The 13479-nt window shown below is 38.6% G+C and overlaps 1 protein-coding gene across 3 annotated transcripts in view; it reads right to left on the bottom strand.

Annotated features, from left to right (window-relative positions):
* LOC124877470 (dmX-like protein 1) overlaps positions 1-8832 on the bottom strand; it is a 79657-nt gene extending 70825 nt beyond the window's left edge. For all 3 annotated transcript variants that reach the window (XM_047380690.1, XM_047380692.1, XM_047380691.1), the window contains exons 1-5: positions 8478-8832; positions 6592-6828; positions 6081-6206; positions 1230-1307; positions 665-743 (exon numbers count right to left, since the gene is read on the bottom strand). In XM_047380690.1, the coding sequence (XP_047236646.1) occupies positions 665-743; positions 1230-1307; positions 6081-6206; positions 6592-6678 (370 nt within the window). In that variant the 5' untranslated portion in view covers positions 6679-6828; positions 8478-8832. The remainder of the gene's footprint in view (positions 1-664; positions 744-1229; positions 1308-6080; positions 6207-6591; positions 6829-8477) is intronic.
* Positions 8833-13479: the final 4647 nt, after the last annotated feature.

Here is a 13479-nt window from a genome sequence, read left to right as displayed (position 1 = left end):
GATGCTGATTTCATTTTCCAGCAGGACTTGGTACTGGCCCACACGGCCAAATGTACCAAAACCTGTTCAATGACCATGATGTTACTGTGCTTTGATTGACTGACCTAAATCTCATAGATAATATATGGAGTATTATCAAGAGGAAGATGAGCTTAAGGCAGCAATCAAAGCAACATGTGCTTCCATTACTCCTCAGCAGAACCACAGGCTGATCGCCTCCATGCCACACCGCATTGATGCAGTAATTCATGCAAAAAGAGCCCAAACTAAGTACTGAGCGCCTATACTGGACAGCGACACACTGGAAGACATTTCTGTATTAAATATATGTTAATTATTGGTCTTGTGTGATATTCTAATTTCTTTTTTTTTTTTTTTTAGCTATAAGTCAAAATAATCAAAATGAACAGATGCACGAATAATATCCCTGTCATAAAATCAGGATTTTAGCTTAACTTTTTGAACTGAATCTCTGAAATAAATTAACTTTTATCTATTTTATTAGATTAACCTTTTTTCTCTTTGAGAACAGTTCCAGTTCTTAATAAATAAAAAAAAAAAACCATACATCTGTAAGCTGTAAATGAGGTTTAAATAGTGGATTAAAAATATCAAAGAAGCATGTAGATTTGGACATGTCTGACCGAGGAGTGTGTGAAAGTACCTGTGGGGTGCCAAGCCAAGTTTTGTACCATTGACTCTAAAACAAACTGACCCGTCTTCTGCCACTGGCAGCTTAGTTTCTGTACAGAAAGGATAAAAACAGTAAGTATAGTAAAACACTCACATTACAAAACCGAAAGTAATCTGTAATGAATCCCTTCCCCTTTTAAGCTATTTCAGGCCCAAGGCTGAACAAAAACTAACAGATGTGAGTCATGAGAGTCACATGTGATCAAGTCTCATGGATGATGAAATAAAACCAGAGAAAGTCTGCGGAGGCACTGAATGTCTTCGACGTCACTTCAACACTTTTCATGTCAACTCTTGGGTTGTTCTTTTTCCAAAGCTGAGAGCTACACACCAGCCAGTACTGACTTTCAAAAAATATTCACACACCCTTATGAAAGTAAACACTATTAATTAGAATCAAAGCGTATCTCTGCTTTGAAGGAACATTGCTTTGATCAAATTCCAATATCCATAAAACTTCATCAAATAGCTTTTTTTCAGTGACCTAAACAAAAGCATGACTGGAAAGGGAATTGAAGTCATTGTGAACTACTTACAGAGGACGAAGTATACTTTTGATCCGGGAGCTGAACTGGCTCAAACACACAAACAATGCTTCCATAGGAAGCTGCAATCTGTCAGCAAAAGAGACGGAAACGTGATTTTAGGCCATTTGTTCTGACTAAAACAGAAAGCTGAAAATGTGTCAGTCTCATTATCCCCCATCTTGAAATATAAATAAGCAAAACATTTAGATGGCTTCATCATAAATGTACAGAGTACATTTGTAAAGTGACAAAGAACAATACAGCATGACTAAAACAAATCTGCATTTTGGCCTTAAAGGCAAATGTTCTCTCAGCAGTAAATATGTGTAACGTGGACTGAAGTAGTCATAACCCGTTTACTCTTTAACCATGAGCTAATGTTTTCTGTGTACAGCTCCACACCTCCGATTTCTACAATTAGTTTTGGGCCGCGTGCCTCAGTGACGATGTTCAACTCCAAATTGTGTGTTTAAAAGTGTAAATAATGTGCTGAAAGTCAGGAGGGAAAAGAAAACACAGGGTGAGTGAATCACATGCATGTCTGCGATTGTGTGTGTAAGGAAGAGACAAGTCTGCAGGCAGTCACGTGTCAAAGCTCGGTCACAAAGAAATCCTTCAAGTCAGAAAGCAGATAAAACAAAGAAAAATGCACGCTCTTTCATTAAGGTCATCTGTGTAGATTTAAAATGAAAACTTTTAATCAAATGCAAACAGAAAGTCACGTGTCTTTCATTTGGAGCTTTCAAAGAACTTTACAGGATTTTATAAAGTATATTTGGTGTTTTCTCTGGTTCTTCCTGTGTAATAACTTTAGTTGGGAATGTTTTTCATACATTTTTAGGTTAGATATTAAAATAGTATTACGCTGCTAAACTAAAAGAAATAAGTAATGGCGTTTGTAATGATGATATAGCTGGAACTGTTTCACGTTGCTTTTAAATTATTAAGCCTTCATGCTGATTTAGATAAATGAGAGCTAAACAAAAGCAATTTAGGAATGTCTCAAAAATAAGGAGGGTTTCTTTAACTAGAATAATTAATAATTAAACAAACTTACTTGGAAAGCATTCGTATCAAATCAACAAGTCACTGATGCCTAAAGAACTGCTTTAATAGTAAACCCTCGCTAAAGTTTGAGCTTATTTGATGTAAAGGTGCAAATACACCCTGCAGAGCTGACAGAGGGCAGTAAAGGCCAACTGGCAATCCTGCCAACTTTCTGGCGTTCCTAAACAGATTCTAAAACGTTCTGGAGCCACGTGTGAATACGTTTGACCCGAGATAATTGGATGAATAATCCCGAGCAGAGCAGCAAAAGCATGACCCAGACGTTTTTACTCATTTTAAATTATATCAGGCCGGCCTGCTGTTTAACCCGCCTACCCCCCCTGATTAAAAGATCCACACTACTGATGATGTATTACTTCAGTCCTCCTGTATAATACTAGATTTGCCCTAACCGGTGACCACACCTTAGTTACTCAATAACAAGGAAGTGAAAATTCTATGTAAGTACCAAGAATTAAGAATAGGCTGCTCTGTCACGCTTTCAAGAACTGCTGGGAATTACCTTTCTTAGTGGCATCCAACAGCCAGTTTATTCTTAATAGACGAGGTCAAATGGTAAAAGTAATTATAGAGAACAATTCAGTACCACAGCAACAAAAAGTACTTCATGTATTTCTTTGAATTCTACAACTTCTGTATCGTCTGTCTATTGTAGTTACAGGTGATCTCAATAAATAACAATATCTTTAAAAAGAATATCCAAATATCCTGTTCAGCCCTGAAGACAAACATATAGATTCATTAAACACAGAATGATATATTTCATGCATTTATTTTTGTTTATTGCAGTGAATGCAGTTTACTGCAGATTTTCTCAAAAATATTACAATTTCTATTGTAACCATTACCGTGGCTTACTGTCCTTTCTAGGACTGTATGTAAGAATGTCATTTCTACCAAGGTGCTCACAGAGTTCAATTTCTAAGAAAATTCCAAGAAAGTTGAGTGGAAGGAAAAACTGTGGTATCTTTATTATGATTTACCTTTATAAATATTTGTATTTTAAATTTCTTTAAGACAGCAATGTGGAATCGTAGTCAAATTTCTTGTTTGTGTGCACAAATTTAGCAAATAAAGCTCTATAGAGCACAACAAGCATACCAAGATAATATAAGCAGTTTAATTAGTCAGGTAGTCTGCCAAGGTACCCTGCAGTCAGCTGCTTTCTTATTATAGTTCCACAATAAACCAGCAAAACCAAAACTCCATTATGGATCACTTCGTCCTTCAACATCACACAAGTAGATCCGCCTCCAATTACGGGCCATGTGTACTTTCAGAGAATGCAGTTGGTATTATAGGACCGAAGGGACGTGACTTACAACGATATTACCCCAACATTGCAAAGGACATGTGGGGCACCAAGGTTTGCATCACAATCCTCGTGTTGTTTATTCAAATACATTCAAAGCAACGTTGTCGTGCACCATCCTCAACATGAGATTTTGCGGATCAGCAGACCTCTCAGATCACACCAACACTGGAAGGTCATCCAGTGCCTCTGCTCTGTGTGCACCCAAAGACCATGATGCAGCATCTGCTGTCTTCACTTTGTATCGTTTCACTACATGGGACTGGTTTTGTAAACCCGTAACACCCTCGTCCATGCCAGAACCTTACAGTTGATCGAGAAGCATAAAGAACAAATCACCAAATGAAAGGATGAGCCACACAATCACTGCTTAATTAAGTGTTACTATGTTCTATTTTACATACAGTGTATAGAGAAAACTCTTCTCACTCTGGCAACTGGAGGAACTCAATGACAGATATTGTAACTGTTTTTAAACTATAACTTTTTAAATCCTAGGTAGACCCTAATGCAGGTAAACACAAACAGCTTCTTTCCAACAACTTGTCAAATATTGGGGAAATACATTACTGGAAGGTCAAGAAATGATCCTAACATACTATCAAATCAGCATGCTCATAGAGTATATAAACAAGATGGGATCATATATTAATGTAATCTTATTAACCAACCCAACTACAAGCTTTGCAGAGCGTTATAAAGCAATCCAGTGCAGCGAGGAGGGTTCTGATCTCTCTAACAGCAGCTACACAGACACAAGCTGCAAAATAGAAGAGCCACCTCCTCATGTTGAGACTCATCAGTTCATCTACATCTCCAGGACATAGGACTTTTGAGGACAATAATGCACTTATTTTAGGCAGAGAAGGAACACTTGGTTGAATAGATGAGTAAAAGAGGGCATCTACGTTAAACATGAAAAAACAACAAAAAACAGAGGAGGTGACCTCAGGTTTTATCTACCAAACAAACATGGTTCAGCTTTTACTCTTCTACTTGGCAGTTTTTCAACAAGTCACACCTTGAAACATGTGACAGTAACACCTTGCATATTGGCTTGGTTAGGAGGCATCGTACTAGTGAGAACAAACCAAGCAACTCACAGGATGAATGAGTCATTGGCTCCAGTCATGAAACTATCAAGGCATGACTGAAGCTTTCTGAATGAAATTATAACAATTCAAATATGTTTTATGTTATTATATTTAAGCATCAAAGACTGATGTAAGAGTTTCTAAATGCTCAAATTAGAAATTTCTCTAAAGATCTCCAGAACGTTAGGCTAGCTAAAAAGGATCCGTCTGCAGCATCTATTGACAGTGCAGTAAAAAAAAAAAAAATAAAGTGACATATTCTGTACAAATATTGGAAAAAAAGAAAAGAAAAGAAATTTGACCTAACTGCAACATTGTAGCATGTTTTTCTATACATTCAAATCTTCAAAACAAAGCACATTTAAACACTTGAACCCAGTTTGGGAAAAAGTGCACTTTGCAGCTAATCATTTTTTTTTTTCTTCCTCTTTTACTGACGAGACGCTGAAGTTAATTAAACCACCCTTTGATGTTGCCAACCGATGCATTTATAGCAAACACAGACCAATAAGAGAGCAACAAAGCTTGCAACTACTGTGCTGCACAGAATTGTACCAGTTGGTGTATAAACAAATCTTTTGCCCTCAGACACTGGAACTGGCTTCATGAGATACAGTAAGTATGATCTCTCCGACACTGATCTTACCAACGAACACACAGATGGGGAAAAACAAAGAAGGAAAAACTGGATTTCATTTAGTCATTTTAGTGGTCTTTGAATTTTTAGATTTCATTAGTGATCACAGTTGTATTTTTCAACATGAAAGAGAAATCATAATTGCATTTGGGAATTAGTGCTATATAAACAAAATGAATTAGTCTGATCTCAGTTAAGCCTAAAACTGATTGGGTATGCATTACTTCATATAAGCCTGGAACTGACAGTCATCGATTTTCACCATTTATAACTTTGTTTTACGTTGAAAACATTTTGTTTTGTTCAAACTTAAAAGTCTAACATGTCAATCCGTTCACCTCTCAAAGAAATCGTTTCCATGTATTAGAAGCTGAAACAAGGATATGTTTCCGGGGTTTTTTTGCCTTAAGGGAGAAAATGTGTAAATATTTAATCTGTTATAAAAAAAAACATTCTAAAAAAAGTGATACAATGATATGTGAATGCTGTGTTGTTTGCAAACCGGAAAAACTGCAGCAAATTGATTAAAAAACACTGGTCACTAAAATAGAGTAAAGCTGCTGTCAGACCGCTGCTTACCTTGCCACATTTGTGCAACTATGGAAGAAGCAATTAACCAAACGTGCAAATTTAGGAACTAAATACATATCATTATATAAATACCTAATATGTGTGTTAACTGTAGAACTCCTGTATATATGATTTATCAACAAAGACTGTGTGTTTTTTGTAAACCATTGAATTCTTACCTGTCCACCTCGCTGTGAGCAGCTGACGCAGCCGACCTGGATATTACCGTGTTTGGCCCCCGGGATGATCTGCAGCCGCTCAAAATTACTCCCTAAAATCACCACGTCACAACCTGACGCATAGGCCTATCAGAAGATACAAGGAGATGAAAAAGGAGAGAGGGTTAACTACGGTACTCAGATACACGCTGAGATGTATGTAGTCAGTTGACCTGCAGTTGTGGTTGGAGACAGGACACATTTATGCATCACTTAGATTTATTTGCTCTATTTCTGTAGTTCTTAAAAGGAGATCCTCACATGAGCTGTGATTCACAGTGACTGAGCCTCACTTACAGATGGAGCTAAGGTTGCAGCATTTCAGAAATTAAACACTGTAGGTTGTGTACACTGTCATTATCTGGCAACACTTACACTCGGATCATGCAGAAAAATACCATAACCTATCTCTAAGAATCAGAGCATCTAAAATGCTGAAAGGGAAATACTTCAAGAGCTTGAAATATCTTACAGTGAAAGGCACATAGCTGACACTCCCAACAGAGAAGCAATTGTCCCCGGGGTTGACAGCCCCTGTAAGGACTTGATGGAGATTCATGACTGCTGTTGATGGTCCACGTGTGGTCTTTCCACCACTCCCCTTTCACAACATGCTCCCTCTCCAGGTGACATTCATGGGAGACCATGGGAGGGATCTGCTCATCCTTGCCTGGGACCCGCAAACTCAGTCAATATTCCTGAAGAGTTGCTGTGAGGACAAGAACACAGAAAACATGCTTTTGATAAGAATATAAGAATCCTGTTTACATAAACCAAGATTTACTTTTTAGTATAAGCTCATTTTTCCTAAAATGAGTGCTCTAACATTAGTTCTGAACTGATTTAAAAAGCCTAAAATTAAACTCTCAAAGAGAAGCAGCATGTTGTAGAACAGGAGGACTAAATGAAAAGCAAATTTTCAAGTGATCACACAGCTGAACAGCGGCATTAAAACTCCCCCATTCTGCAAGCACACAAATAAAGAAGACCTTTCGCTGAGCTTCAACAGGTGATTGAGGAAGGTCATGAAGTGATACATCACACACAGACACAAGGAGAAGTTTGTTATCACTAAGAGCTTCTGTTCATGAGGTGCCTCCAAAAGTACTCGTAAGTTGTTGTTTTTTTAAGGTACACACCTATAGTGGTTTTATGCTATACACCAACAGGGGAGGGGAGACCCATATTTTTCATCCAATGCATTTGTCTTCAGCCCTTTAGTCAAGCCTAAAGAACCACTTTCTGCTTATTTGTCTCTACCAGCTGTGCACCTCAACAGACTGAAATTTGACTTTTTGAACATCTTGTAGGTAAAAGAATGGTTACACACCAGTTGACCGTGGTTAGTAATTAGGTTCTTTCTGGAGGAAGGAATTTATTTGGGGTCACCAGTATAACAGGGGACTGAATACACATGCACACCGCACTTTTCTTCTCTGTCACATTTATTTTATTCTTTACTAGAGAAAACTACCTAGGCAAACTTTTTTGAAAATGCTTAACTTATACAACACTGGCGATAAAAACTAGTGTTTGATAGATAATAACGTTTTAAGATGTTTACATACGTAGTCAGCGTAGGGAGGCAATGGTTTGATAAAATTACTAAAGCAAATATAGGCCAACTTATTAGATGATAATGAGGTAATAAAAGCAGATAAAGACCCTCGATCTTGAGCGTTTTCTGCACTGCATGCTGCAAAGATGAAGTCGAATACAACAAGCGTATTACTGGGTGGACAAATCATTAAATCTCGACCACAGATCAGGCGAAAAAGAGCCAAGTTGGACACACCAGCTCAGAATACACCCTCATCTCACTTCTTTTCATCAAGCCCGGTTTGTCCACTGTGGGTGAAAACACGTCAAGCCTTCCAGAAACACTGACCCATAAAGCAACACCAAGTTTAGGAGAAACGTTTATTTTCTAGCACGAAATGAGGTCACTTATTACAGCAGTGCTACTTGAATGATACATCACAAGATAACACGTATTTGTGCAACGAGCAGCACAGAATGGCTGGGGACATTTGATAAACTGTAGTAGTGATAATGAAACGAGGCAACTAAAGGCTTCCTGTGTTGTGCTACCTCACGTGATAACGTTTCACAAGCCAACTCGTTAAACATAACTGACAACTTACATGACTAACAATGTCACCAGTCGTCCTGTAAAACATGCAAAAAAAAAATAAAAATCTCCCGGTTTGAATGAAATCATGCGCCCATTATGGGCATGATTTCATTTTCACTCAGTTATAACATGACGCTTACTTAGCTGTCAAGTTTAGCTCATAAACCGCTGTTTTTAAGACCCACTGAGATCCAAGCGCAATACAAATATCGGTACCTACCCACCTTCTGTTGTTACTCTGTGTCATAACCCCATAGATGGGGAGTCTACATTTCTTCCTGTCAGCGGTTGTTTTTTTGCTGAATGTAGCACCCCGACGGTACGGTTCTCCTCAGTTAGCTGCGTTAGCTGCGACTAGCTCGTAAAGCTCTGTCTCAGCGAGATTGTGTCAACGCTAGCGCTAGACAACTTCCGGCACACATTAACTGGTAGACAGCATCTGCCTGACAGGACGAGGAGCTGTTTACTTCTCAAACTGCGACAAATGGGGTCACCCTTACTCCAAGGTTAACAAATAAAACGCTCATACAGAGAGGAAGCTTTTCCTTAGGTTGGAGATGTGTCATGATAACCGCTGAGTCGCCGCAATGCATCATGTGCCTTGTAGTTGCGCTGTAGCAGCAAGACAAAAGAGGACTCATGACACGCTTAAGCAAATGTGCAACAAAACCGCCTTGACTTGTATTTTCTTTGAAATGTCGTGATCGATGAAGTCAGAGCATAACTGTGAAGACCAAGGAAAAACTGTAGTGTGAACATTTATCCACTCTTTACTTTCCAACCCCTAAATAAAATTCAGCGAATCCAAGTGTGTTCAGAAGTTAGCTTATTAGTAAATAGATTTCACCTGTACGTGATTTAATCACAGTATAAATACGGCTGTTCTGTAAAGGCCTCAGGGCTTTGTCAGTGATCAAACAGCAACATGAAGACCAAGGAACACAGCAGCCAGTTCAAAGACTAAGTTGTGGAGAAGTTTATGCAGGGTCAGGTCATAAAACAACATACCAAGCTTTAAACATGTCCCAAAACACTGTTTAGTCTGACATCTGAAAATGGACTTCCATCTAAACTGACAGGCCAGGCTAGGAGAGCATTCATAGGAAAAGCTCCCAAGATTATCGCTTTTTCCCCAGAAGAGCTGCAGAGAACCACAGCCAGTGGTGGTTCTTAGTGTGGGCCACATGGACAGTTAGACCAGGACAGCATTAGAAAGGGGTGTGTGCAAGAATCAGACAGAAAGTATAACTACATCTGTCAGTTGTGCCTTAAACAGGTTTTCAATGTTTTTATGGATGTGCAGTTAATGGAGAATTGACCACTTTTGCTTGGTGATGAAAATACCAGACTGTTTCAAGTGGCTTGTATGTGACCTTTATCCCACCCTAGATTGTTGATGATTTTCTGCATTTTAAATAACTTAAGGAGGGGCCAGCCAAAGGTGCAATCCATGCAAGAACCACCACTGTCTACAGCTATTGTTGGAGAACAGGAGAACTACTGATCATTAACTGAAGAAATGTGGCCTTTATGGAAGAGTGACAAGAAGAAACCCCTTCTTAAAAGAAAGCCATAAGTCAATTTGTCACGATCCATTGAGGGGGCACAACAAACATGCAAAAGAATATTTAGATGAGACCAAACTGCTCTGTCTGATCTACATGCAAATCAATATGTGTGAAGGAAAACTTAATTTGCACGTCACTCTGACTACATTCTCCATATGGTGATGTGGTGGTGACAGCATCATGGTGTGGGGATCATTTATTTTAGCAGTGACATCAGAATTGATGAAAATATGGATGGAGCTAAATACAGGGCAATATTTGAAGAAAACTGTCCAGAAGCTGTGTTGGATGGGTGCGAGGACTTGTTATCACTCATGTAAAAACTTTGTGCTGCAAGGCACCTGCACTCCGCTTTGTATCATGCTCTGGTATGCAGCCCTCCTGTGTGTGGGATCACCGTTATCTATTTCACACACTAGGCTGAATTGCATCCCGTGAGAACCAGCCTCCTTTCAGCCTCACACACACACATACACCCTGTCTGAACTGTATGTTGAACTGTGCACATAAATAAAGAGATAGGGTGTCAAAACTTTGTAGTCTGCACTGCAAAATGAGCTACCCTTGCAAGTAAAACTGACTATCGTTCTTACCTCTGAGTTGACTGAATATTACCTAACAAGCTGTAAAAGACTTGAGACATAGACGGAGGGTTACTGTCCAAGAGGACAACAAAACTAAAGATACAGCCAAAGCCACAATGGAAAGATTTATTTTAAATAAATACATTTTTGTTAGAATGACCCAGTCAAAGTCTGAACCTAAATCAAATTGAAAATCTGTGGCAAGACTTGAAAAACGATGTTCCCAGATAGAGCTATCTGTGAAGATTGGTAAAAGCTTCATTATATAGATGTGTAAACCTGGTCGAGACATGGCCCAAAAGACTTGTAGCTGTAGTTGCAGCAAAAAGTGGTCCTATCAAAGTATTGAGCTCCTACATATTTTTATGTTTTTGCTTGTTTTTTTGGCAGTTTTGTTTTAAAGATTTAACCAGAGTAAATAGAAAAATACTTCTTTATTCGTAATTTTATTTATTAACAGTAAAAGCTAACAACACCAACGTAGCCATTAAATGGATGGTTTATAATAGCTCACATGTATGAGTATGTATGGTTAACATATATGAGTTTAAATTTATACTTTTGTGCCTTGCTCCTGTCTGAGATGTGAGATCAGGACTCAATAAGCTTTTAATCACCTTGCATTCGTCACAAACTCCCACAAGGTGTCACTGTTGTTTAATGTATTGCTTTTCAGATTACCTTCACCAGTCCAAATTACTGAAACAGCAGAAGTCATGCCTCTTTTATGTACTTCTTTATGCATTTCTACTTTTAATATATCTGCATAACAGTACTGCTTTCATCAGAAACAACATGGTGACAGTTGTGGCTTACATTTGCTGGAATGTGGCTCTAAAATGACATCCTTTACACACGCTGCTATGCTAAAATTTATTGTGGAAACCTTACATGTGGAATAAAAGGAGGGGCTGTAGGCGTCAAGCTGAATTAAATCATTGTTCAGATAAATGGGACAGACACTCTTCATGACTAATTAAAATTGCTGACATGTTGGTGACATGGTGAAGGCTGGTGACATGCAGTGATGATAATGTTGACTTCCCAGAAAGGAAGTAGGTCACGACATTGCTACACATGTTTCTTCCCTGCCTATCCATGCTAAATGTCAAAATGCCTCGTAATATTGATCATGTTTATGTAAAATTGCCAATAAATTGTAACAGGGGTGCCAGGGGTGTAGAAATAGACAAGATTTTTGCTCTTCTTTGTAGAGTCACACACATGCACACACACTGCCTTGGTGTTGTAATGTCGCATGATCAATTTTCACCTACTCAGCTCTCTTCTAGTGGGCTTGAATTTAAATGACATTCACAGAGAAATTAGGCATCTTTCATAGGCACAGGGTTTGACAGATGTCACCATTTTATGTACTGTTTTTCTAACTGGGAGTTTTCTGACAGCACCAATTTCTTCATTACTGTCACACAAAAAAATCTGTCAATTTGATCAATTTACATGGTTTAGTATGTTATGTTACCTTTAATAGATCTTTTTATTTAACTTACCACATGTTACCACCACACACGATGATGGTGAAAGCAAAGTCTAGCCTCTTTCAGTTAATTAGTTGTATATATCTGGACCTGGAAATTATCTGGTTTTTACCAGGTTCAAACAATGTTTAAATCTACCCTCAACTGTACAACAATATGCAACAAATTTCACCAAGTTATTACTTAATAATAAACAAAGCCAGTAGTTTGTAGATGTAGCACCAATAAGTGAATGTTGTATTCTGTGTGGCTTTATCAGTCTCTATTAGTCTTATATTGGCGTGGAGAAATGCTGGCCCATTTGTTCTTATACAGAGAAGCCTCAACTACAAACTTTATTGGGATTTTACACAATAGACAAAAAGAACGTAATACATGGTTTTCAGCTTGTTTTACAAATGAAAATCTGTAATGTATGTCTTGCATTTGTTTTTAGCTCTCCCTGAGTGAACACCTTGTAGAACCACTTTCTGCTGCAAATGTTAACAGCAATGTTTGGAGGGAAGGGTGTCCTTGCACAAGAAGACACAAAATATTTGCCCACCTTTCCTCACAAAACACCTTGGTACAAATTAAATGGAGAGCATCTGTGAACATTTAGTCTGGCCACAGGCTGTCAATTGGATTTAGGTCAGGACTTATACTGGGCAGTTTTAACACAAGCATGCATTCATCTACCATTCCATCATAACTCTGCCTGTATGTTCACTATTGTTGTCCTGGTGAAAGGTGACCCTCAGCCCCATCCTCAAGTCTTCTGCAGCCTCAAACAGGTTTCCTTCCTATTTTGTCATATACGTAGCTCTGCCCTATTCCCATCAAGTTTGAGAATCCCCACCACCGTGTTTGACAGATGGTGTGTTCAGGTTGGTCTGCAATGTTAATTCAATGTTAGTTCAGTGCCACAAAGCACTTTGCATGTGTCAACCCTCTTCCAAATATTCCAAATATTTGCTGTCAATTGTATGGGTTGTTTCTGGTACAAAGAAAAGTTCACAATCAACTCCATGACTGCAAGTTGCCCATGTCCTGTTACTGCAAAAAAGCTCAGATCATATGTTGGTGGTCAGTCTCAGACACCAAGGTGATCTGACATCACCTTGTGTTTTGGGGGTTTTGTCACCCAAATACAAGCTCAGCAGATTGGCGAATGCAATTTAGTGCAGTGAGGAATATTCAAACTTCTACACTGGAGACACCAAACAGCAGCTACACAAAAGAATGGGCCTATACAACAGAGGAAGCTTACCTACATCTCAAGGTCAAGGGACACTGCTGAAAATGGCAAAGTGACCATTTTGGTCAGGGAAGACAGGCAAATGATAGATGTGGCCTTGATGGCCCGTTAGTGACCCTTATAGCCCTCTTAATGTGATTGTTGTGACAATTTATAAGCCTGGTACTTCCAACCCATGTTAGGAACTGAAAAAGTCATCTAGATAAAAACAATCTTCAAGAAACAAAAGAGGTCCAATTGCTGTTATAATGTTAAGAAACGACAGAATATGGACAACAATCACGGAGGCAGAACAGCAGTTTATCAGGTTTATTGAAGCACAACAGGGATGAAACAGA

The sequence above is a fragment of the Girardinichthys multiradiatus genome, chromosome 12 (assembly GCF_021462225.1).
Source record: "Girardinichthys multiradiatus isolate DD_20200921_A chromosome 12, DD_fGirMul_XY1, whole genome shotgun sequence".
NCBI classification, from domain to species: Eukaryota; Metazoa; Chordata; class Actinopteri; order Cyprinodontiformes; family Goodeidae; genus Girardinichthys; species Girardinichthys multiradiatus.
Note: the sequence above shows the minus strand (reverse complement) of the source record. Positions and strands in the feature narration are given on the sequence as shown.